At 38.4% G+C, this 27,307-nt stretch overlaps 1 protein-coding gene across 1 annotated transcript; it reads left to right on the forward strand.

Annotated features, from left to right (window-relative positions):
- The first annotated feature begins 931 nt into the window (after positions 1–931).
- HMGCR (3-hydroxy-3-methylglutaryl-CoA reductase) lies at positions 932–26,800 on the forward strand. Its single transcript, XM_059418085.1, has 20 exons — positions 932–1,048; positions 6,522–6,709; positions 7,159–7,270; positions 7,554–7,641; positions 8,541–8,625; positions 9,529–9,634; positions 12,416–12,522; positions 12,631–12,747; positions 13,272–13,432; positions 13,552–13,799; positions 13,979–14,157; positions 15,200–15,394; positions 16,427–16,585; positions 16,735–16,892; positions 18,019–18,124; positions 23,093–23,263; positions 23,872–24,012; positions 24,094–24,252; positions 24,692–24,846; positions 24,993–26,800. Exons 2-20 carry the CDS (start codon positions 6,545–6,547, stop codon positions 25,045–25,047), a joined length of 2,667 nt encoding a protein of 888 aa, XP_059274068.1. The 5' UTR covers positions 932–1,048; positions 6,522–6,544; the 3' UTR covers positions 25,048–26,800.
- Positions 26,801–27,307: the final 507 nt, after the last annotated feature.

Genomic DNA, 27,307 nt, shown 5'->3' on the forward strand with positions numbered 1-27,307 from the left:
AAATGTAGGGTTGATATAGGTAAGTAATGAGAGATACACAAGATATGTGGGGTGGGGACATATTGGTGGTGTCAGGTTCTTTAATCCAGTAGACAAAGAGCAATTCCAGGGGGCAGGTCTCTGGAACAATCAGATGCTAAGGTGGAAGTGCCTACGAGGGGAGAGACCTGATACAAGAGGCTATTGCACTATTTCATCTAAGAGATAATAAAGGCCTACAGCGAGGGGAGGGCAGAGAGAATGAAGACACGGGATAGGCACATTTCAGAGTCGAGGGAAGGACAGAGAGAAGGCATAAGACACAGGAGAGGCACATTTCAGAATCGACTGTTGTGAGACTAGTGCTCCACGCAGAAGCATTGTGCTGAGGGGCGCCAGTGACTGGACCTATCTATACGCATGGGTAAGTCTCAGGAAGGTGTCGTTTTAGATTTTGAATATGGGTCAGCTTTGAGATTTGGGTTACACCTGGCTGCCACCTTCACTTTTTTCAGCTTCACCTCCTCTCCATCTCTCTCTCTCCATTAAGTAACTGGGCTTTCTACCCCCAACCTGACCCTGCGTTTATCGTCACCGTACAATGCTGCTTCCCACTGGTGCTTCCCATAGTACTCTCGCAGCCAGGATGGTCACAGGTCAGGTCCTGGCCTGTAGGACACTCCACCCGCCCGATCCCCTATCGCCTTCGCCGGAGCAGCTTCCATGCTGGCGCCCCCATGGCCCTTGGACCAATAGGCAGGCCCTAGTTCTGGGACTCGCCTGGCTATTGGTTGGCCGAGCCATGGTGAGAGATGGTGCGGTGCCCGTTCTCCGCAGCAGGGAGAGCTGTGGGAGGTTGTTAAGGCGACCGTTCGTGACGTAGCCCCGTGAGGCCGAGCCGCACCCAGCTGATTGGCTAGACGATCGGACGATCCTCTCTCATTGGTCGTAGGTTCAGCCGGCACCGAGTGTGCGTAGGTCGAAGGTTCCTTCCGCTTCGCGTCTCCGTTGACTGGAGACAGGCGGAGCGCTGGCGCCCGGGTTCGGTGGCCTCTAGTGAGATCCGGAGGTGAGGTGGTCGGTGGCGGCGAAGGAGACCGGGGGCAGAGGGAGCGGGGCGGTGGTGGGTGGGAGTGGGATTAGGGCCGGGTTGATGGTGGTTCTCGAGCTCCTCCTGGCCCTGGGAAGGGGCAGCCTGCCCCTCTTGCGGACCTGCCAGGAGCTGCAGTGGCGGCTTTGCGGGTGTGGCAGCCCGGTCCCGCGGAGACTCTAAGGAGAGACGTCCTGAGGCGCGGCCAGCCGAGTGGCGGCCTGCACCAATGCTGGGGGAGCCCGGCGGCCAGCCCGGGCCCGAGGGGCGGGCGGCGGGCCGGCTTCTTTTTGGCTGCGGTGGTCATCGTAGGTGGGCCGGCGAGGGTAGCTGCGGTCACCCTCCAAGTCCCAAGTAGTCCGCGTAGGCTGGCAGTCGCGGTCATCCGGCGGAAAGGGTGCCAGATAGCATGACCTCAGAAGCCCCTCGACTCGAGAAATGCTGGGGGTGCGTGTGTGTGATGGGCTGGGCCCGCAGCTCTATCAAGTGCAGCGTTCACGCCCAGGCGCTGCTGTTCGTCAGCATCTTGCTTTAAAGTGATGGGGAAGATTTCCATAAATGCTGCTGACTAACACAGAGCCGTGAAGAAGAACCGTGGATCTGCAGAGAAGTGTCGGGTTATTTCCAGGAGAGAAGAGTTGAGAGGATACTTTTAAGTCCTTGGGCAAGTACCAAGGCCCTCCATTTTTTCTCTTTTTTTTTTTCTAAGGGTCTTTAGTCTCTTTAGTGCTGATTTAATTGAGTTCAAACCTTGTAGATTTTCCGGAACTATTTGGTTTGGGTTAGGAAAGACGTACTTTGGGGGTTCAAATACAGAACAGTCAGTTTCTGCCGTAGGAGAAGGCGGATGTACTCCATCTTAAATGATCGTCTGAAAATATTTCATAGCTTGGTTGATATTTCAGGACCGCCTTAGGGTTGGTCCTGAAAAGTCATAGGAAGCATTTGTTTCTGGGCTGTACTAAATAATCATGCATGATTTCAGTATCTTAATGCAGAGAATGTTTTTTTGCCCATGAATATATTTTACTGCCCATGCAATGAAAGACATTTTCTGATTTAGAGGTAATGTAGCAAAGGCCTGGTGTGTACAGTGGGATCGACTGTTTTTTGAGGGCCTGCATTGTTGTGTCTTTCCAGGATTTGCTTGTGATAAACTTGGTAGTAAGGACAAATGGCATTTAGTAACATGAAGGTTAAAAAAGTTTACTAAGATTAATCATCAACATATGAGGCTCATGTGTGGCACAAGACTTCAGGATGAAGTGTATAATGTGCTTGATTGTGCTCATTTTATTCTTACATGATCTACTTTCTAAACCATGGATGGATAACTACATGTTTATCAGTATGTATTTAGGTTGACCCATATGAAATTGCAGGTATTTGAAATTTGACTTTTTTTTTAACCTACAAAAGTAGCAGTTTCATATGGTTCCGCTTAATGCCTGTCTTTGTCAAAGAACTTTGGAGCTCTAGCTTAGTAAGTTACTAAAGAGAGATGTGACTTACAAGCATGTAATAGAATGGGGGGAGGGGAATCCAGGTTTCCTGATTTCCAGTGCAAGATTTTTTTTCCCCCTAGGATACTAGGTTGAGCAACAGAATGCCAGATCCTGTTGGAACTAAGGATGATTCAATATAAGATGTGGTTCTTGTCTTCAAAGAGTCAAAATATACACAGCAATTAATTTGAGAGCTGTGTAAAGTAGTGTATAATCATATGCTAGGACGTACAGTACAGGAGGAGTGCAGGGTGGGAGGAAATAGTGTTGGATGCAAAAGCATCCTTTTCTGCAGATGGCTATGGTAGGTAGTTTCTGTAACATCTTGGATAGGAGTTTGAGGAGTCCATTGAGTTTAAATCATCTTTTCTTTTGAAGAAAATGTTTGTGGCATATTTCATTGTGCATAAGCAAGGCATACACTGCCTATTTAGCTTGATTTTTTTTTTTTTTTTTTTAAGTAAAGTGTTTTTAGTGCAGCCTGGCCTAAATAGTGTCCATTGAATTTGCATGAGCTGTCCTGTAGCCTGCTAATGCCACTTGTAATTGCTGATGAGGGTGGAAGACTGGATTCTCTGGCATTTAAGTACTTTGCATAATCACAGGGAAATGGGCAGGGTGCTCATGAGAAATGAGATGGTGTACAGTTATGGTTACTTTTGACACACCTTGAACATTTTTTTACCGAGTTTGTATTTCCAAATAGGTGGGCTTCTCTGTATTTGGGGTTGGTTCACAGAATCATGTGTAATTTTTTCCTGAATGTTGCAAAGATGAGTTTATATCTAGGAAAGAAATTTCCCAGAATTGACAATGCTACCATGAAATCTTTTAAAGGGACCACATAATGTGTCTAATAGGTAATTATGGGTTAATGATGCTAAATCAATTTGTGATCAAATTGGGGTGCCTTCTTGCTGGCAGCTCAGATTACAATTGAACTAACTTTTTAATAATGAAGAATACATCAACTTAATAGGGAATAACCTAAGTTGAGAGGTTTTGTTTCTTTGTTTGTTTTTGGTGGGGAGAATCATTTTGACCTAGTGTTGACATGTATTTTTAGTTGATTGACTTTCTGGAACATTGATGCTAGTTCATCCTTTAGACCGGTTTGTAGAGTTTTGTTTTTGTTTTTGAATATAAGAAGGATGTTATGTGATAGAAAACTGTCCTGAAAATCTAGGCTCTTATGAGGCTTTTGGTTAGTAGGATTCAAATCTAAGATATGATTAATACTCTCCAAAGCTTTAAGTCCCAAGTCCTTGCTCATCTAATAGAAACTATTTTTGTTATTGTCCATTTTTGAAAACAGTGTATAGACTGTAGCCTCTCTTCCCTACCCCATTCCCCTTTAATATATATCTTGAATGCTCTACATTCAGCCTTAACCAAGGGTGGGCAGCGTGGTGTGCTAGCAGGTGAGCAGTTATATTTATATCTTTTGGGCTAAAAGTCATTTTTAGGCCATTTCAAGATGGGTCAGTAAAGTACATGCTCCTGTAGTTAATGAAATTTTTGATTAATCAGGTATTTGTTGAGTAGCTGCTGTGCGTGGGTACAAGGTTCTGGAGGATAAAATGAGGAACAAGACTCAGGGAGGAAGGTTGAAAAAGCATGAATAAACACAGGCAGATGCATGCCACATTTGTAGAACTTATTGATTTTTAAAATTGAGACCCACAGTAAGTAATACATGTTATGTTGGAACTCTACACACACACACACACACACACACACACACACACAGAGTTTCATGAAACATCAAGTTTTAAGAAATAATATCTACCTATACTATATTCTTACCTACAGCAATTTTTTTCTTTTCTTTTCTTTTCTTTTCTTTTTTTAAGATTTTATTTATTTATTTAACAGACAGAGATCACAATTAGGCAGAGAGGCAGGCAGAGAGAGAGGAAGGGAAGCAGGCTCTCTGCTCAGCAGAGGCTTTAACCCACTGAGCCACCCAGGTGCCCTACAGTGATTTTTTCTATTTTATTTTATTAAACCCTGTTTGTTCTTACTCACAAAATTGATTTCATGATTGAATTGATCGAATGAAAGATTGTCACCTGCAGTGGGAAAGCCAGCTGTCCAGTTGGGGCCTGGTGTAACTGAAATAGGGAGAACATCTTGTGACATGATGGGGGATGATGTTCTGGAATTGCTTTGGTTCCTAAAAGCTACTCTTATTTTCTTTCCCTTAACCTTTTAGATAGAGTAATTAACTTTCTTTTTCTTCATTTGTTGCTTTTTAATTTTCTGTCTTCAATAAATGAGTCATTTTCTTAGTATTACCACAAACAAGAGATTCATTTGAATTCTTGCTAGTGTGTCAATCAGTAGTCTTACTTTTTTTTTTTAACCTATATATTAGTTGTTTCAGGAGTATAGGTCTATGAATCCTCAGTCTTACACAATTCACAGCACTCATCAAAGCACATACCCTCCTCAATGTCCATCACCTAGCCACCCCATCCCTCTCCTCCCCTTCACCTCCAGCAACCCTCCTATTGTTTCTTGAGATTAAGAGTCTCTTCTGGTTTGTCTCCCTCTCAGGTTTCATCTTGTTTCATTTTTCCCTTCCTTCCCCTATGATCCTCTGTCTTGTTTCTCAAATTCTTTATATCAGTGAGATCATATGATAATTGTCTTTCTCTGATTGACTTATTTCAGTAGCCTTACTTTTTAAATCTTAATTTGAAATAGATTTTTTTGGGCAGTTAAATATGCTTTATTGTGAGCATTAATTTTAGTTTAAGAAGGCTTACAAGTTCCTATTCTAGAGACCAGTGACTGTATCAGATTTTTTAAAAAATGAGAATATAGAAATTATTGTAATTTAGCCAACAGACATGGGGAGGTTTAGTCATGGTAGTTGTTAGATCAAAATTACCTGTATGTTCTCCAGGGGCGCTTGAGTAGCTCATTTTGTTAAGCATCTGACGCTTGATTTCACCTCAGGTAGTGAACCTCAGGGTCATGAGATTGAGCCCTGTGTCAGACTCCATCCTGAGTGGGGAATCTGCTTCGGATTCTCTTTAAAGATTAAATATAAAAATTACCTGTACGTTCTGTTGGGAATTTTTTTTTTTTTAAGATTTTATTTATTTATTTGACAGAGATCACAAGTAGGCAGAGAGGCAGGCAGAGAGAAAGGAAGGGAAGCAGGCTCCCCGCTGAGCCCGATAGGGGCTCTATCCCAGCACCCTGGGATCATGACCTGAGCCTAAGGCAGAGGCTTTAACTCACTGAGCCACCCAGGCGCCACTGTTGGGAATTTTTAAATGTCATAGACATCTACTTTGGCCAGCCATCCTCTTCTTCCAGTACTGTTGTGGCATTTTATTAGCTGTAAAATTTGGGAAAGACTTTTTTCTCTGGTGACAGTAAGAGTAGGAAGTTTCATTAAACATCATTTTGCTAGTAACATGCCATATGCTGCCTTTGAGGACACTCAACAAATAGATGGTGTTTGCCTTTTGCGTAACTAGAATGTGGAGAATGTAGAGGGTGCTTATGGGCGTTTTATGCCAGGGTAATTAGAAAGCAAATGTGAATAGTTGTTTCTCACTTTTTTTTTTTTTTTTTCTGTTGTATTGCTCTCCTCCTTCGCTCAGGTAATATCATGGGCTGAGATATTTATTTGGTTCCATCATAAATGCTTGAATTCATACAACTTGTAAGAAATAGCTAGTTTTTAAGTTGGTTGCTAGTGACTAATAGAGGATTCAAGTTTTGGGAGTAAGAAAGTAGTATCAGAGTCCTCTTATTTTGATTTTATAATTATTTTACAGAACTAATAAGGAACACTGTCAAATAGTATTATTCATATGTATAAGACACTGTGCCTACAATAGCAGGGTTTACAGTGCAAAATCTTAAAATCTTTTCCTAAAAATACAGTGATCTGTGTACTAAGTGTTCACACTTGATATTCCTTTTAGGATCCAAGAATTCTGTAGCTACAATGTTGTCAAGACTTTTCCGAATGCACGGCCTTTTTGTGGCCTCCCACCCCTGGGAAGTCATAGTGGGGACGGTGACACTGACCATCTGTATGATGTCCATGAACATGTTTACTGGTAACAATAAGATCTGTGGTTGGAATTATGAGTGTCCAAAATTTGAAGAGGTTTGTGAAATTTATTTGATATTGTCTAAATTTCATTTTCAGTTTCTAAAGAGCATTTCCTCTTAGTGACCATATAATAAAAAAAGTTGCAAGTAAAATCTTTAACTTAGTATTTATGAACTTAATCAGATTTCTATTTACTTATATAGTTTGGAAATAACTTTTCCTTTTCTGCATGAAATGAGTATAATTGACTTTACTAGAGAAAATAGTAGCTTTAAAAGTGACTAACAGAAAAATGATTGGCTTTAAATAGTGGATTTTTTAAAAATTGGACTTGACTTTTGATTTGCATGTTTAATATTTTTATTTGACTTGTATTGTGCCTATATTTATATTATCATGGTAATATACAAACTGATGATGCATACAAAATAAAAACTCTTAATTTTAGTTGCTTATTTTAAAAGGTAAAGCTATTGAGATTTTTTTTCTATCTCTTCCAATAGGATGTGTTAAGCAGTGACATTATAATTCTGACAATAACACGATGCATAGCAATCCTGTATATTTACTTCCAGTTCCAGAATTTACGTCAACTTGGATCAAAATATATTTTGGGTAATCATTTTATACATTTAACTTATTTGTGCTATCAAATTTTTGATTTGTTATGGAAATACATAATTTTGTTTGTTTAAATCATGTATATGGAAATGGGTATATTGCTTAAAGTACACTGCACGCATTTAGTGGTTGCCCTATTGAGAGTAAGCATTCTGATATTTGAGATCTTAATAATCTGGAGAAAATAATATTTCTTTCAGAATATTATATGGGTCTGTATGTTACTATTTTTGTAATAAAGGGTAATTTTTTTTCTGTTTGAATTTTGTCAATTTAGGTATTGCTGGCCTCTTCACAATTTTCTCAAGTTTTGTATTCAGTACAGTTGTCATTCATTTCTTAGATAAAGAATTGACAGGCTTGAAGTAAGTATTTAAAACATAAATACACTTTTTTCCAAAATATATAATTAACAACTCCTCTTCTCCAGGTTATATTCTAATATATACATTTTAAAAAGTTTATAGGAAATATGGGGAAATTTTTCATGCTGTCATTTAGCTAATGTTAATATCTCTTAACATTTTGGTATATGCTTTCCTATGGTTTTTTACAGTTAAAAATTCTGAGATCATACAACTTCTTTATGCCTTTATAATATTTTGATGTGTGATCATAGTTCATCAACATCTTTGCATGTCCTTAATGCTAAGTTAAATTACTTGTATTGGTTGTCTAGTATTCCCCTGTGTGAATATATTATAGTTCATTTACTTAATCCTCTAGGATTGGATTGTTAGGTTATTTAATTTCCTCTATTAATAGCACTGTGACGAACGTCTCTGTGGCTTACCTTGTGTTCATATTCATTCTTAGGATATATTCCTAGGAGTGAGACAGTGCCTGTGTAAGTTTTGGGGGCTTTTGAGTGCTATTATTGCCAACTGTCTCTCCAGAAAGCTTCAACTTGGATCCTTCCATAAATAGTGAATAATGTTAAAAAATTTTATCTATTCCACTTTTTTCCCCGTGTTAATTCAAGGATAAATTTTTTACTTAGGATGATATTTTGCTATAAAATCATCAAAAAAGTATTTCTGTATAAATGCAATTATATTTTTAACATTATAAATATTTTGAGCAGTGCATATGTTTAGCTTTGAGAATGTCAAAAGGGAGTGAGTATAGGGTGTACCTTCGGGCTGCAAAAAGGTATACATACTAAAGAATCATACAGTGTATGAGGCGGGTGTTTTATTGTGGAAAGCATTTTTAAGCCAGACATCCTGTTAAATTCCTGATCATCTGATTTTTTTTTTCCCAGTGAAGCTTTGCCCTTTTTCCTACTTTTGATTGACCTTTCTAGAGCAAGCGCTCTAGCAAAGTTTGCCCTCAGTTCCAACTCACAGGTAAGTATTATTTTTAAGACAGGTATGTTACTAGTATTTCTTTCAGTTTGTTTACATTAATAGGAAGCATTAATAGTTTCTTCATAGTTCAAGAATCAGGAATTGCCCACAGTTTTAAGTTTAATTGTCAAGTCTTAAGACTGGTCTTTCTAGGTACCCCAGGAACTGTCCCATTTACCTAACAACTTAATTCCACAGGTTCTGGAATTTGGAGTTTTTCCGCATTTTCCTATTTGAAGATTTTAGAAATTTAGGTAGTGAGACTTTTGGATAAGAAAGAGTGTCTACTTACTGAAACCTATCAGAGAACAGGACAGGATATAATGGAAGATAGTCTCCCGGTAGATTTATTTCTAAAACTTTAGCATTAACCCTAGCATTATTTTCCATCTAAAGTTTTATGTTGGTGTTCAATAGTCACTTTAAGTTAATTAACATTTTTAATAGTCTTGCTTCAGAATACCTGAATATAAAATAACATGTAATTCTGCCTTGATTATGTATTTGATGAGTATCCTGACCATTTGAGCATGTTGACAAAAATAGGTTTTAGGTTTCATAGTATTAACAAGGTCTCAAAAAAATTGCAACGAAGGACTGTAAGTGATAGCCAAATATAAAACGTTATAGTATTTCATTATGTAGTATTTAAATGGCAGGATTCATGCACCACCTCAGAGGAATCTTGCCAAGTAGCATCTTACTCAGTGAAAAGGGAAAGCAACTGTACATGACCTTTTTCTTAATTCTTTGCATCTGGAATGCCTGTTAGTGGTATTACATTGTTTCTTTTACTTTTGATACAGCAAACTAGATTTTAGTAGAGGCCCTGGCATACTCTCCAATGTTTTTGAAAGTTGTTTTATATCTTACTGACCTTGATAAATTTGGTCTGTGTTTTAGGATGAAGTGCGGGAAAACATTGCTCGTGGAATGGCAATTTTAGGTCCCACGTTCACCCTTGATGCTCTTGTAGAATGTCTGGTGATTGGAGTTGGTACCATGTCAGGTTTGTAAGCAGTTTTTAATATATTTTAAAGTAAATTTGTAGATGAAGGGAAAAAAAGAACATCTCCGATTGCATTGGTTATTCTTAAATTCTGACTTTGAAAGTGTGACATTACTCTTAAAAGATTTTAATTGAATGAGTATGTGGGTTTATCTGACCTTATGTCTGTCTGCTTTAGTGAAAACTTAGTAATATGTTACCTTTTTTTTTCACTAATGCCATGCCACCTTCTCTTTCTATGTTCTACTCTTTTGACAGTTTTTAGTGTTTATGTTTGGAAAGCCCCTTCCAGCTCCTGCTTTTGCCCAGGCTAAATTAGTGACTTGGTTCCTTATGTTTTAATTGTCATGTAGGAGACAGTGAGGAGTCAGAAATGAGCCAGATCTAAATTAGGTCCACCTAATAGGCTGGTTGAGAACATTTAATCAGACGGTGTGCAGTACATCTTAGTGAGTACCTAGTATTAGTCTCAACACATCTTTCTTAATCCTTAATTGGATAGTAGAGAGTTAGATCTTAAATATCAAACATAGGACTCCATTATATAGGACAAAAATTGTGGCCTGGCATGGAAATTTGCCAGAATGAATATATCCTGCTGTTAAGGTCTCCTAATAATTAAGACTAGATTTTATGGCTTTCTTAGGGAGTCTACTTTTTGTAGCTACAGTTCTAGTCTATTCCTTGGGAGGCCTGAGTGGCTTAGTTGCTTAGGTGTCTTAGCTTAAGTGTCTTCCTTCAGCTCCGGTCATGATCTTAGCATTCTGGGATCAAGTCCAGCTTCTCCCTCTGCCTGCCACTGCCCCTGCTTGTATGCTCTCTCTCTCTCTCTGACAAATAAATAAATAAAATATTTTTTTAAAAAAATGAACATTCCTTAAAATGTACTTTTTTTTTTTTTAAAGATTTTGTTGATTTGACACAGAGATCTCAAGTAGGCATAGCAGCAGGCAGAGAGAGAGAGGGAAAGCAGGTTCCCTGCTGAGCTGAGAGCCTGATACGGAGCTCCATCCTAGGACCCTGAGATCATGACCTGAGCCGAAGGCAGAGGCTTTAACCCACTGAGCCATTCAGGCACCCTGCTTAAAATCTACTTTTGAGATAGAGTTTTGAGTTTTGACAAAGATAAAGTTATTAAGTCACTGCCACAATCAAGAAAAATGTTTTTGATTGGTTGAAAACATATCTGTGTGATTTTATTCAAATAAGAGTATATAGGAAGGTGAAGAAGATTAGCCAGGAGCTGGAAGTGGGCCATGAAACCAAGGCTTACTCATTTGAAACTGATGTGGAGAGTAGGATGATGGATTTTGGCATGCTGTCAGAGAAGTAGACAAAGGACATGATGAGATTTCTAGTTGGAAAAGCCAGTTGGGAGACATGGGTACAGCTATACAGAAATGCTATAATTAGGGATGAGGCTTAGGGTAGAAAAACGACAGATTTAACACCTGTTAAAGAAGAAGTAACCCTTTGGAAAACCACTGAAAAAGGAAAAAGCCTTAACTTCTTGGAAATACATAGATTGGTGCTGTCTCTCTGTGTAGTAGCAGAATGGCCCAGAGAGACTGTTCTAGGATGGAGAGGGAAGAATGTCTACAGAGCATATGGCAGCAATAGTAGTCCTGTTGTGTGGAGGGAAACAGCTGATAACTAGGTTGTAAAAGCATTGGTCAGGTATTGTTTCTGTGGTCTCAGGTTTGAAAAGATTACATTTGGCTACTATTTAAAGTACAAGGTTGTTCATAGTGCTTTTTTGTTATAGCTGTATATTGAATGTCCACCTTTGAGAGTAATTGCTGTAGATTTTTTTTGAAGTATAGTTGACAGAGTGCTATAGAATTTGAAGAAAAATACAATGTATGTTTTTATTCTATTATTTCACCAAATGATCTGTAAATAATTCAAAAATAAAATATACTGTTGAGTTTCTTGTATTCTAGTTAGCAAATTTGTAAGAGGAGGGAATAACTTCTTATTTACATTTCAAAACATTTTTATATTTAATACAAGTGAATCAGAAATTTGTTTTATATTCAAGTTTATTTGTAATCTTGAAGGAATAGGATTTGGTAATCAAAGGTCTTTTTCAGTTCTAAAATTCTGTTACCTTCTATTTGAGAAGATTACCAAGTGATACCTTTAACATTTTGTAGTGGAATGTTTGTTAATTTTGGATCTTGAATTGCCTTTGCACATTATTTAATTTCTCAAACAGATCAATGAAATTAACCAAAATTATAAGAACATAAATAGATTCAGTAGAAGTTCTGTTGAGATTAGAGTCCTGTAGTACAGATAAAGTCTTTATTACAGTGCTGTATCAGGAATGGCATAGCTGGTAGTAGGTTTTACTTTAATAAAAAGTCTTTGGGCCACAGGTGAATTGCTTTTCTGGTAAAGAGTGGAATTGGGTCCTAACTGTTGAGGTTTGCACATTAGTGTAGCCTGGGCTTGTTCTTATATCAAAACAGAGTAGTACCATTTCCTAAAAGGGGATTATCAGATATGTGTTTAAGTGCAGCAACTGTGCCTGGCATTGTGATAGATTTGAGACATGGGAGAAGACAAGTTCTCCTTCCTTGAGGGAAATATCCCTGTTGTGCTCTAAGGCTTGTCATCACCTCGGAGTTCCTCTTTCTTCTTCCAGTAAATAGTAAAGAGCTTAATCTACTAATATTTTCTTGTATTCATCTGCTTAAAGGAAAAGTCCCTGTGATGTATACTCTATCAAAAATACATGTACTTTACTAATTATACATTTAATTTTTCTCTAACCAGGGGTGCGTCAACTTGAAATTATGTGCTGCTTCGGCTGCATGTCAGTTCTTGCCAACTACTTTGTGTTCATGACTTTTTTCCCAGCTTGCGTTTCCTTGGTTTTAGAGGTAAGAGCAGTTCTTACTTACGGCGTTAGAAGGAGTAATGTTTCTCATCACGTCCGTTCACATAAATAAAATCAGTACCTTCTGATGTAACACTGGTTTTCTTTGTAGCTTTCTCGGGAAAGCCGCGAGGGTCGTCCAATTTGGCAACTGAGCCATTTTGCTCGAGTTTTAGAAGAGGAAGAAAATAAACCAAATCCCGTTACTCAGAGAGTTAAGATGATTATGGTAATTACATAGTTTTCTTCTCCTTTTAGTATCTCTAGTTCCAGTGTCATATTTTGCTTTTTGACTTTTTTCTCTCCTTCCTGTTATCTTTCTACAATTATTGTATAATTACTTCTTCCACTGATCTACTATATTTTCTAATTTACTATATTTAATTAATTAATAAGTAAACTATATAATTTACTATAATTACATCTTTCACTGATGTTCCTCTTCCTTTTTTTTTTTTCTTGTTTCTCATTTCTTTGAGACTCTTCATCTCTCTCCCCTAAACAGATTTTTCAAGTTCCTCCACTTTACCTCTCTTTGAGAACCTGTTCTTTACTCTTTGAAAACCTGTTGTTATTGCATGTTTTTAGTAGTTCAGTGGGTCACTGCTTTAGTCACAGAACAAGCATGGGGCTTTCTTTTCATGTTGAGGGGAGGCTGTGGGAGATAGTATCTGGTTATCCAGATGTTAAGGATGAGAAGTTGAGGTGCCATTGATATGCAGAGGATACATAATTTATAACATTTTATTTCAGTCTCTAGGCTTGGTTCTTGTTCACGCCCATAGTCGCTGGATAGCTGATCCTTCTCCTCAAAACAGTACGGCAGAAAATTCTAAAGTTTCTTTAGGATTGGATGAAAATGTGTCCAAGAGAATTGAACCAAGTGTTTCCCTCTGGCAGTTTTATCTCTCTAAGTAAGTTACCTGAGACCTAATTTATTGTGTATTAATCATAGCATTCGGTATTACTAAAAGTCAGTTGTGCCTTTTTTGTGCCCGAGTAATAACATTTTAATGTGCTTTCTTTTATTTAGGATGATCAGCATGGATATTGAACAAGTTATTACCCTAAGTTTAGCTCTCCTTCTGGCTGTCAAGTACATCTTCTTTGAACAAGCTGAGACAGAATCTACACTCTCATTAAAAAACCCTATCACATCTCCTGTAGTGACTCCCAAAAAAGTCCCAGATGATTGTTGTAGACGTGAACCTATACTGGTCAGAAATAGCCAGAAAGTCCATACAGCTGAGGAGGAGACAAGAATAAACAGAGAAAGAAAAGGTGATTTCTTGTTCTCTTTATTTTCTATTCTTCCACTACTGATTTGTCAAGTTGAGTTCATTTTAAAACTTATGTTCACATCCTTCCCACCGTCTCCTGGAACTGGGCTTGGGGTCTGCAGGGTGTGGTGGGGGGAACTACGTTCACAGTTGTGAGATTTCTTTTGTTCTCTTGAACAGTTGAGGTCATAAAACCCTTAGTGGCAGAAACTGACACTCCAAACAGAGCTACGTTTGTGGTTGGTAACTCCTCCTTACTTGATACTTCGCTGGAACTAGAGACACAGGAACCTGAAATTGAACTCCCCGTGGAGCCTCGGCCTAATGAAGAATGTCTACAGATACTTGGGAATGCAGAGGTGAGGAAAATAAAATTAACTTAAGGTTAGTATCTTAAGAAAAGGAGCTTTTTTTTTTTTAAATTAGAGGAAGGAAGGAAGAAAATTATGGTCCTGAGTACCTACTAAGTTTTGGGCACTGTGTTCTGTGGTTTACAGGTAGTGGCCTTATTTATTTATTCCCTGCAACCTTGTGAGATTGTTGGAATTATCTCCATTTTTCAGATATGAAAGAGAAAGCTGGGGCTCCAGGAGGCTTAAGTATTTTCCAAAGTAATACATTTAGGAAATGGAAAAGCTGGTGTCCAGAATTCAAGATTTACTGACTCAAGGTCAATGCTCCTTGTACTTTATTAGTATTTGCCAGAGAGATAAGCCACTACTCTATTCTCTTGAATCTTAGGGCCTAGCAAAGGTTGAACTCAAAAATGAACTTCAAAGACTGAAGGAAGTTTTTTGTTGTTGTTGTTTTTGATTTGTTTCAAAAGTAAGCTTGATGCTCAAGAGGAAGTTTGTTTTCCTTTCTGACATGTGAATGGGTGTTCTGCCTACATGACCATATGAGTCCATTCATGCTTTAGTGTGAATATTGTATTCCATCTCTATCTGCTTAATCTGGTTCATTCTTAATTTATGTGCACATGAGTGAGAGTAACATCAGGTTTGTTTGTCTTTCACTTTCCCTCGTTCCTATTAACATGTGTACTGATATTTGAACTATCTTTCTATATACAGAGTTAACGAAATTTAGAGGGTGGGCATCAGAATCTTACTTATGAATATTCTTTTTCTATAAATTTCACTTGTAAAATTTGGTGTTTCGGTTTTACATTTGTTTAGTGTCATTTTTATAAAGAATTTGCTTTCATTTTGATATTCTTATTTCCACTCAAATAATCTCCTTTAGAACGCTAAAGTTCTTTGGGTTCTCTTCTTCTGAGAGCATTGTTGTTTTAAATGCCTTATTTGTTATAAAGAATATGAAAGGAACTTCTTAAAGTTTTTTGTCATCCCTTTCCCACCAATCCCTCCTTTTTTTTTTTTTTTTTTTTCATTTCTTTAGAAAGGTGCAAAATTCCTTAGTGATGCTGAGATCATCCAATTAGTCAATGCTAAACATATCCCAGCTTACAAATTGGAAACTCTGATGGAAACTCATGAACGAGGTGTATCCATTCGCCGACAGTTACTTTCCCGAAAACTTCCAGAGCCTTCTTCTCTCCAGTATCTACCATACAGGGACTATAATTACTCCTTGGTATGTTGTTTTCTTGGTGTGGGAAAGTTTGCTTTGCCGTTTTATTCCTGTAGCTTTATTCTTCAGCTTTTTAGTGTTTTTCTTGACTAGTCTTTTTTATATGTACATAGTATTTTAAAACATTTTTTAAAAATGCTTTTACTGTAATTTTGTATTCTGCTTATGATTATAGGTCCTAAAAATTAAAGATATTTTTCCTGTTGTTTATAGTCATTGCTTAGTGATTTTAGTACTTTTAAATACTTCCCTTTTTTTTTTTTTTTTTAAAGCATTCATTTATTTGTCAGAGAGAGCGAGAGGGTGAGAAAGCATACAAGCAGGGGGAGCAGCAGGTGGAGGGAGAAACAGGCTCCCTGCTTAGCAAAGAGCCCGATGTGGAGTTGATCCCAGGACCCTGGGACTGTGACTTGAGTCAAAGAGACTCAACCGACTGAACCACCCAGGCGCCCCCAAAAAGATGTATTTGACAGAGAGAGAATGAGAGAGAGAGGGAATGCAAGAAAGCATGAAGGGGCATGGGGCAGAGGGAGAGGGAGAAGCAGACTCTCCAACGAGTGAAGAGCCTGTGGGGCTCCATCCCAGGACCCTGGGATCATGATCCAAGCCGAATGTAGATGCTTAACTGACCAAACCACCCAGGCGTTCTAATACTTTTTAAATACTTCTAGAGAGTATATGAAAGGGGCGCTTGGGTGGCTTGGTTGGGTGTCCCAACTCGTGGTTTCAGCTCAGGTGGTACTCTCAGCATCATGAGATCAAGCCCTGTGCTGGCCTCCTAGCTCAGCAGGGACTCTGCTTGAAATCTCTCACCCCCTGGCCCTCCCTGGCTCATGCGTGCCCTCCACCCAAATAAATAAAATCTTTAACTACTTGTGATCTCTATCAAATAAATAAATAAAATCTTAAAAAAAAATAAGTAGAAGATTTTGTTGACAAATATACTAAAGGTTTAAGTTTGAAGAAAATTATTAATGACAAGGGCTGTGTATTTGTGATACAGATTTTCACTTGCTGCCTGACTTTACCTTGTAGGTGATGGGAGCCTGTTGTGAGAATGTTATTGGATATATGCCCATCCCTGTTGGAGTGGCAGGACCTCTGTGCTTGGATGGAAAGGAATTTCAGGTTCCAATGGCAACAACAGAAGGGTGCCTTGTGGCCAGTACTAATAGAGGCTGCAGAGCAATAGGTGTAAGTTGCCTTTTACATATTTGCCTATTTTAAGATGGGCCCTGAGGCCAGGCGAGGAGAATAGATTTGGGGACGATCAGGGATACCTTTTGCGACAGGCAGAAGTGTTTGCAGGATTAACATACGCTTTTGTAACATCCTCTGTGCAGCTTGGTGGAGGTGCCAGCAGTCGAATCCTCGCAGATGGGATGACTCGAGGCCCCGTGGTGCGTCTTCCCCGTGCTTGTGACTCTGCGGAAGTGAAGGCCTGGCTTGAGACACCTGAAGGATTCACAGTGATAAAGGAGGCTTTTGATAGCACCAGCAGGTATGAGGAGGTTTATATAAATTTATATTATTTCAGAGCCACTGTCAACTTCTGTGATCACTAAATGTAACTGTTAACATACTGCCTGCCTGATATAACTAAACATTAATTCGAAGTCCATTTAGTCAAAATGAGTAATATTTATGCTTAGTTTGGGGGATGTGGTCGGGGGCAAAATGTTGATCCAAATGAATACCTCCATAAGAGTAAAGAGAAAAAAAAAAGCATGCGCTAGTAAGTTTGTGCGTTGATTTTACAAGACTCAATTTGATTAGACTGTTACTTTGTCCTAGAAGAGTGTTGACTTAGAATTGCCCTAGGGAGGAATGGCCTGAAAAAAAGATTTTCTAAGCAGGGTAGAAATATTTGTATAGTAGTAAGTTTACTTTGAATCCAGAAAATTAAATCTATAAAGAAGCATGATCAGTACAAAAAATAGCCCCATTTAATTTTTTTAGAGAGACAGTGTATATATGAGTGGGGGATGGGTCAGAGTGAGAAGGAGAGAGAGAATCTCAAGCAGGCTCCACAGTGCAAGGAACCCAACGTGGAGCTCCATCCCTTGACCCTGAGATCATGACCCAAACTGAAATCAAGGAATGGACACTTCAGTGACTGAGCTACCCAAGTGCCCCATCAATAGCTCCATTTTAGTTTGTTTATTTATTTTTTTTGACTTTTAAAGTCTGTCTGTGATGATGATGTCTATAGCAGCCCTCTCTTGTGGCATGTAAGAATGAGCTGGTTGAATTAGTGTTCTAACGTAACATTTAGTTAAAGAAGAAAATACATTAAATAAGTAATTTCCATGAGCGTTCTCTTACGTGTAAAATAAATCAACTGAACTAGAATTTTTTCTTTTAAGATTATATTTATTTATTTGAGAGAGACAGTGAGAGAGAGCATGAGAGGGGAGAAGGTCAGAGGGAGAAGCAGATTCCCCATGGAGCTGGGAGCCTGATGTGCGACTTGGTCCTGGGACTCTGACCTGAGCTGGAACCTGAACTGAAGGCAGTTGCTTAACCAACTGAGCCACGCAGGCGCCCTCAACTGAACTAGATTTTTAAGGGAAGTTCCGTCTTCTCAAAAAAATAACAAAATAAAAAAATCTTTGCTTTGTTTACAGGTTTGCACGTCTGCAGAAACTTCAAATGACTATGGCTGGTCGCAATCTTTATATTCGTTTCCAGTCCAGGTCAGGTGATGCCATGGGGATGAACATGATTTCAAAGGTGAGCCTGGATAGCCTGTATTAAAACGTGCGAGACCGATTATCCTAGGGGAGGGGAACTAGGTGTTAGGGAGGTAAGAGTGGGGAGCAGACTTCCTGTTTATGTCCTGTATTTTTAAATTTTGTTTCATGTATGTATGTATGTATGTATGTATGTATGTATGTATATATACACACACACATATATTATTTAAAGGATTGAGTGGAAGATTTTTATTAAAAGCTAAATTCTGATACATATAACTCATCAGACTTTTTTTTTAAGGTCCTGAAGAGGGTTTATATTTTACTTTTAATTAACTAATTAGTTAGTATTTGTTCAGTTAGCCAGCATATCGTACATCATTAGTTTTTGATGTGTTCACGATATATTAGTTGCATATAACACCCAGTGCCCTCCTTACTACCCATCACCTGGTTACCCATCCCTTTACCACCCCCACTGCTATAATCCTCAGTTTGATTCCCAGAGTCCAGAGTCTCTCTTAGTTTGTCTCCCTGACTTCTTCCCATTCAGTTTTCCCTACCTTCCTGTGGTCCTTCGCACTATTCCTTATGTTCCACATACGAATGAAACCATGTAATTGTCTTTCTGCTTGACTTACTTTTATTTCACTTAGCATAAACCCCTCCAGTTCCATCTATGTCGATGCAAATAGTAGGTATTCATCCTTTCTGACGGCTGAGGAATATTCCGTCATATATATGAACCACATCTTTATCCAGTCATCTGTTGAAGGGCATCTCAGCTCCTTCCACATTTTGGCTATTGTGGACATTGCTGCTATGAACATTGGGGTGCAGGTGCCCCTTCTTTTCACTACATCTGTATCTTTGAGGTAAATACCTAGTAGTGCAATTGCTGGGTTGTAGGGTATCTCTATTTTTAACATCTTGAGGAACCTCCAGACTGTTTTCTAGAGTGGCTGCACCAATTTGCATTCCTACCAACAGTGTGAGAGGGTTCCCCTTTCTCTGCATCCTTGCCAACACTTGTTTTCTGTCTTGTTAATTTGTGCCATTCTAGCTGGTGTAAGGTGGCTTCTCTTCGTGGTTTTGATTTGTATTTCCCTGATGGACATTTTTTCATGTGTCTATTAGCCATTCGTATGTCTTCTTTGGAGAAGTGATTGTTCATGTTCTGCCCATTTACTGACTGGATTATTTGTTTTTCAGGTGTTAAGTTTGAGAAGTTCTTTATAAATCTTGGATACCAGCCCTTTAACGTCATTTGCAAATATCTTATCCCATTCCATGAGTTGCTGCTTAGTTTTGTTGACTGTTTCCTTTGCTGTGCAAAAGCTTTTTATCTTCATGAATCCCTAAAGTTCATTTTTGCTTTTGTTTCCCTTGCCGTTAGTGATGTGTCTTGAAAGAGGTCACTGTGGCCAGTGTGGAAAGAGGTTACTGCCTATGTTTTCTTCTAGGATTGTGATGGATTCCTGTCTCACATTGAGGTCTTTCATCCATTTTGAGTTTATGTTTATGTGTTATGTATAAGAGAATGGTCCAGTTTCATTCTTCTATATATTCTTCTGTCCAGTTTTCCCAGCACCATTTATTGAAGAGGCTGTCTTTTTTCCATTAGATATTCTTTCCTGCTTTATCGAAGATTAGTTGACCATAGAGTTGAGGGTCCATTTCCGGGGTCTCTATTCTGTTCCCCTGACCTATGTGTCTGTTTCTGTGCCAATACCATGCTGTCTTGATGATCACAGCTTTGTAATATAGCTTGAAGTCCAGAATTGTGAAGCCACCAGCTTTGGTTTTCTTTTTCAGCAATCCCCTGATGATTCAGGTTCTTTTCTGGTTCCATACAAATTTTAGGATTGTTTGTTCCAGCTCTGTGAAAAATGTTGATGGTATTTTGATAGGGATTGCATTGAAAGTGTAGATTGCTCTGGGCAGTATAGACATTTTCACAATGTTTATTCTTCCAGGCAATGAGCATGGAATGTTTTCCCATCTCTTTCTGTCTTCCTCAATTTCTTTCATACGTATTCCATAGTTTCTAGAGTATAGATCCTTTACCTCTTTGGTTAGGTTTATTCCTAGGTATCTTACGGCTTTTGGTGCTATTGTAAATGGATTTGATTGCTTAATTTCTCTTTCTTCTGTCACATTGTTACTGTCATCAGGCATTTCCTGACTAGTATTTGTATGTGATATGTTTAATTTCGATTTGGCATTATACATGTTCTGGATCTCTTAGAAGAGCTGGGAAGAATCTTGGGGTTAGTGCTTCTTAACTTCGTCCTAAAAGCCTTGAAAGCTCACATCTTCTAAAGACCTATATGTAAGAGGCCAAGTTCATGGGTATAATCCATTTATTTTAATTATTTCCTTATAAGAAGATGGTATGTGGCTTACATTTTATTCTACTGATACTTATTATTACAAATACTCACAAATGTGTTAAAGTCAATTAAGTTAGCAAAATTTATTTTGTGGTTTACCTGTATATGAGGACCGTTCTGAAAGAGAAAGAGGATAGTGACTAAAAATGTAGGTTTTAAAAGTTGTTTATTTTTTATTATTTTTTAAGATTTATTTATTTGACAGAGACAGTGAGAGCAGGAACACAAGCAGGGGGAGTGGGAGAGGGAGAAGCAGGCTTCCCACCAAGCAAGGAGCCCAGTGTGGGGCTCAATCCCAGGACCCTGGGATCCTGACCCAAGCCGAAGGCAGACTCTTAAAGACTGAGCCACCCATGTGCCCCTTAAAAGTTGTTTAAAAAGAAACAGTACAGTAGTTCCTAAAAAAATTAAAAAGAGAATTATGATCCAGCAATTTCATTTCGGGGTATTTACCCAAAATAACTCAAAAGAGGGTTTCAGAGACTTTTTTTTGTATATCCATGTTTGTGGCAGCATTATTCACAGTAGTCTAAAGGCAGAAGCAACCCAGGTGTTCCTGGACAGATGAATCAATATAGAAAATGTGGTATGTACATATAATGGGATATTATAAAACCCTAAAAAAATAGGAAATTTGCACATATGCTAAATAAACCTTGAGGATCACTTGCTAAGTTAAATAATCTGGTTAACAAAAAAGACAAATACTTTGCAAATTCACACTTAACCTAATTCAGTTAAATTCATTTGTAGAGACAGGAAGTGGAAGGGTGATTACCAGGGGCTGAGGAAAAAGGAAATAGGGAGTTGCTGTTTAATGGGTTTGAAGTTTCAGTTTTGTAAGATGAACATAGTTCTGGAGATGGGCTGTACCACAGCATGAATTATGTACTTAACACTAACCTGTATACTTAAAAATAGTTAAGGTGGTAAGTTCTATGTCACATGTGTTTTAACCACAAGTAAAACACATTTTTTAAAATTGCAAGTAAGTATGTCTTCGGTTATTGAGGTATGAGTTGTTAATTGAATTAATTTCACTTAATTGGAAGTCCTGTTTACATTTTTATAAGGGTGATCCCAATGACTTTCATTTACAATAGGATTTACTGTAATATCTGGTCTTTACTGACTCGGTAACTTGGGCTTTTGGGTAACACTTGAATAACTAGAAGAGGTAATTTATTACATGTCAGTCGTGGGTCAAGTTACTCCCAGTGACATGATTATGAGTATTATACTCTCACTGAGTATTTTTAAATTAAGTCTTATTTAAAACTTTTTTATTTAAATTCAATTTAATTAACATATACTGTATTATTATTTTCAGGGGTAAAATTTAGTGATTCATCAGTTGTATATACCACCTAGTACTCTCATTACATCAAGTGCCCTCCTTAATGCCCATCACTCAATTATCCCCTCCTCTTCACCCACCCTTCAGTTTGGTTCCTGGAGTTCAGCATCTCTTATGGTTTGTCTCCCTCTCTGTTTTTATCTTATTTCATTTTTCCTTCTCGACCCTATGTTCATCTGTTTCTCAAATTCCACATATGAGTGAAATCATAGGGCATTTGTCTTTTTTCTCTGATTGACTTAGCTCACTTAGCAAAACACCTCCACCCTATTCCATCCATTTTGTTGCAAATGACAAGATTTCATTCTTTTTGATGGCTGAGTAATATTCCATTATATATACACACTCTCACACACACACTCTCTCTATATATAGTAATATTCCTTTATGTGTGTGTGTGTATGTGTGTGTGTGTGTGTGTATCACATCTTCTTTATCCATTCATCTGTTGATGAACATCTGGGCTCTTTCCATAGTTTGGCTATTGTGGACATTGCTGCTATAAAACATTCAGGTGCAGGTGCCCCTTTGGATCACTACATTTGTATCTTTAGGGTAAATACCCAGTAATGCGATTGCTGGGTCCTAGGGTAGCTCTATTATCAACTTTTTGAAGAATCTCCGTACTGTTTCCAGAGTGGCTGCACCAGCTTGCATTCCTCTCAACAGTGTGGGAGGGTTCCCCTTGCATGGCATCCTCCCCAACGTCTGTCATTTCCTGAGTGGTTCATTTTAGCCATTTTTACTGGTGTGAGGTGGTATCTCATTATGGTTTTGATTTGTATTTCCCTGATGCCATATGATGTTGAGCATTTTTTCATGTGTCTGTTGGCCGTTTGGATGTCTTCTTTGCAGAAATGTCTGTTCATGTCTTCTGCCCATTTCCTGATTGGCTTTTTTGTTTTTTGGGGTGTTGAGTTTGGTAACTTGTTTATAAATTTTGAATAGTAGCCCTTTATCTGTTAAGTCATTTGCAAATATCTTCTCCCATTTTAATATTCTCATTATGTTCTCATTTACATCCCTGTTCATCAGTGACTGCAAAGAACTTTGTTTTCACTCCTAGAAAGAAAGAAAAACAGTAGGAGTCTATACTGACTGAGAAGTTTATCACTGCGATGGCTAATGAAGCTGGTTTTTAATTATTGTATTTAGAAATATTACAGTTAATTGTACTTGTTAATATTACTATATACAAATAAAGCCTCTGATCTGTAAATAGCTGTGCATTTTAATTTTGTTGTGTTCTTGACAGGGCACAGAGAAGGCACTTTCAAAGCTTCATGAGTATTTCCCAGAAATGCAGATTCTAGCAGTTAGCGGTAACTACTGTACTGACAAGAAACCTGCTGCTATAAATTGGATAGAGGGAAGAGGAAAGTCTGTGGTTTGTGAAGCTGTCATTCCAGCCAAGGTTGTCAGAGAAGTGAGTGATAATTTTATTTTTATTATTTGTATATAACAATATTATTGTTACTTTTATTACTGTATTTTAATTTATATATTATATATACACATATATTTATATATTATTATTGTTTTTATTTTATTTTATTATTTTGTTAATCTTTAATTGGGTTAAAGATTGGGGAAAGGAATATTTTTTTTTTTTTTAAAGATTTTATTTATTTGACAGACAGAGATCACAAGTAGGCAGAGAGGCAGGCAGAGAGAGAGGAAGCAGGCTCCCTGCTGAGCAGAGAGCCCGATGCGGGACTCGATCCCAGGACCCTGAGATCATGACCTGAGCCGAAGGCAGAGGCTTAACCCACTGAGCCACCCAGGCGCCCCAAATATTAACATTTTAAGTAAAGCTTAGTATACGGTGTATTTTATGTTAAAGGTGACTGTTGCATGTATCTTGCCCATCAGCGTGTGGCATTCACATCAACAAACTTGACTGATACTCTTTATTGAGGACAAGGCTTCAGTGGAGCCATATCTAAACTCTTGCTTTACCAAAGGGTAGATCTAGGTAGCATACCCTGAATCTTCTGGGGGAACATACAAAATGTGCACAACTCTGTTTGCTAGGTATTAAAGACTACTACAGAAGCTATGATTGAGGTCAACATTAATAAGAACCTGGTGGGCTCTGCCATGGCCGGGAGCATTGGAGGCTACAATGCCCACGCGGCGAACATTGTAACTGCCATCTACATTGCCTGTGGACAGGTGAGAGCTCAACCTCCACTTTACTGTTCTCTTTTGTAAAGGAAGAGAAGTGTTATACTTCTTCTTTTTATTTTTTTCCAGGATGCAGCACAAAATGTTGGTAGTTCAAACTGTATTACTTTAATGGAAGCAAGTGGTCCCACAAATGAAGATTTGTACATCAGTTGCACCATGCCATCTATAGAGATTGGAACTGTGGGTGGTGGGACCAACCTGCTCCCTCAGCAAGCCTGTTTGCAGGTATGACACCTCAGCCCCGAAGTTGCTGACCTCATGCCTAGTTCTGACTTTCTGGGATTCTGTTTCTGCCTGGCATAACTTGTCACTCACCTGAGTTTTAGCGGGTCTTTTCATTCTTTTTGCTTCTCACCAGCCTATCCTGTTGTATCCAAGTAAGCATATTCAGGCATGTGCTTAAGTAAAATGAGAAAGTAGATTAAGAGAGCAAATGAATGTTCATTTACTCTGAGTAAGTGTCCTGCAAACCAGGTTGTAGATGTTATGTACCCTGTGGTATTATTGTCAGTGCTGGCTATCAGATCTTGGAAATTGAGTACTTCCACTGGAAGTCCAATTCTATTCTGATGCCATTATAGTTGCCCTTATTTCAGTTGGTAGAGAAGGAAGTTATTGTCGTGACTTTAAAGGTGAGTCCTGCTGTGTCTCTTCCTGGCTGCAGATGCTAGGTGTCCAAGGAGCATGCAAAGACAATCCTGGGGAGAATGCCCGGCAGCTTGCCAGGATCGTGTGTGGTACAGTAATGGCTGGGGAACTGTCACTGATGGCCGCATTGGCAGCTGGACATCTTGTCAAAAGTCACATGATTCACAACAGGTAAGACTTAAAGATGTATTTAACTTCTTTCCCCTAGACTTAAGATACATAGTACAAAAATCTACTATGCAGATACAATAGATCTAACTTAAAATTCTGTATTCTTAATGTATTTTATATCTCTACTTTGTCTTTTTCTGCCATAGGTCAAAGATAAATTTACAAGACCTCCAAGGAACTTCCACTAAGAAGGCTGCTTGAACAGCCTGACTGCTCTGAACTGAAACATGGGCATTGGGTTTGAAAGGACTAACATAAAATCTGTGAATTAAAAAGCTCAATGCGGTGGTATGTTGAGGATGAATAATATGATCTATGAGACAACGACTGCTTGGTGTTTGGCTGTTTGAGAAAGGTCTGAGATCCTTCGTTCCATGCAGATTTCTCAGATCTAAAAATAGTGTAATACTTTACATGCTGTGCTCTCTGGAAGGATCTCAACAAGAATACCATACTTTAAAGCGTCACAGATGGTAATCTACAGCTCACTTCTGAAAGAGAATACAAGCTGGAAAAAAGTGTTTTCTTTTGATGAGATCCATGGAGTTCGTGATGATCAGTGTGAGATTGACCCTCCTCTTCATCCTCCCTTCCCCTCTGGTTGAAAATGCATTTTTAAATTATACTGTAGCTGACAAACTGATTTCATAGTTAATTTATTAAGTCTGGGTTATAGGACTTGAAGAGATAAGAGCTAAGTTTATTTTTTTGTAAACTAATACTTCATTTGGTGCTGGTCTATTTTGATTTCTCTTTGGGGTAGCCATTGTGATTCTTCAGAAGGGGACCTCCTTTCTTCAAGAATTACTCTTATTCCCAAACTACTGAATTATGTGCTAAGCAGTGCTAAATCATTCTATCAAGAAAACAAATCACTGCATTAATCTCTGCAGGCTATTTGTTCAGAGAGGCCTTTTGTCTAAGTATAAATGTTTTTCTAGATTGCTAGAACGCATCTTCTAGCATAAGACTTTAAGGAACGGAGTTTTGCATTCTTTGTTAAAGATACAAGAGCTCTTTATGTTGCCTAGCCAAAGGTGACTCTCTATAGCAAGAACTTGTAAGTCTGTGACCTCTCAGAACTCAGAGGGTGGAAAACAGGTTGGAAAGAAAAATACCATTTCTCTAAGCCAACTTTAATTACTTAAAAGACAATTAAATTTATTTAGTGGAAAAATCTAAGTGTTTTGTAAAGAACCGTTATCCAATCTGTATATGTTGTAATAAAGCTTCTTCTGCTAGGAGTTCATTGAAAGTGTTAAGAAATAAATAAAAATCAACTTGTATATGGATAAAACATTCTAAACTTGGGCCAGAGAAGACAGTGTTTTTTAATGTTGTCCAAGAAACCCTGGCTTGCTCATTGAGCTGGCTGAAAGGGAAATCAGCTTTCAGAGCCAGTGAAGGTGCCACGTGAATGGCCCCAGAGGAGTGAGCTTCATTCCTGCGGCCAGGAGGTTGGTGACTGAAACATTCACATGGGGCTCCTTGATAGACCCATAAAAGTTCTTAGCTTCCTCAGCAGAGTTGTTGAAAATTTTAATTTTTTTCTTAATGTACAAATTTTGTATAAATAATAAAGAACTCCTTATTTTATATTACATTTAATGCTTCAAGTGTTAGTGTTGGAGAGAGAAGATGGACTCTGAAGAACATTCCAGTAATGCCGTGGCAGCATGGAGAGCCTCTGAGTGATTGTATCTGCAGTACTGTTGTGGAAGATTGATCTTTGCTGTTGGATGTAAAGTTTAAATTGCTTCTCTTGTGACTTTCAGCCAGTGACTTATTTATCCAAACTTTTCATGGAAGTGGCAGTGAAAAGTGTGAGTCTTCATTCTGGTGACTGTAATCAACATCATCTCACTAAATTAATGTTTTGTACAAAGACTAAATTGTATACATTTTGTTATACTTTTTGCCTAGTTCCAGTAAATTATGAAAAAGTTAATGCTGAGCAGTGTAAACAGTAACCTTTTCTTGTTTGGATTAACCCTTGGCCGAGGCCCTGGAAGCTTGAAATCAAGTCTCACTAGAATGGTAACCTAATAATTCCTGCTAGGTGTCCTATGACCCTTTATCATTTTCCGTTATGTGCTCCAGTTCCTCCGACATTAATGGCAGGCCAGTTTTGTATGCGTATTAAAGTATTTTATACTTTAGAGAATTTGATTAGTTCAGCTTTATCTCATCTCAACTGGACTACTTTTGGGTATTTGGGCATGAGGCTTAGTTGAGAGGAAAAGGGCACAAAGACCCGGCAGCCAAAACCAAATGGGATTGTATGCTGAAGCTGTAACAGCTTACTTGGGGAATAAATCTTAGTATAGCTGAAGTTGGCCTCTTTAAAGGCTGATTGCTGTTTACTTGCAGTTGTTGACTGCCCTCTGCTATAGGGAGAAAGTGAAAGGTATATTTGAACCACTTAAGAACCAGACACTCGAAAATCAGTTTGAATTTTTCT

Source organism: Mustela nigripes, chromosome 12 (assembly GCF_022355385.1).
Source record: "Mustela nigripes isolate SB6536 chromosome 12, MUSNIG.SB6536, whole genome shotgun sequence".
NCBI classification, from domain to species: Eukaryota; Metazoa; Chordata; class Mammalia; order Carnivora; family Mustelidae; genus Mustela; species Mustela nigripes.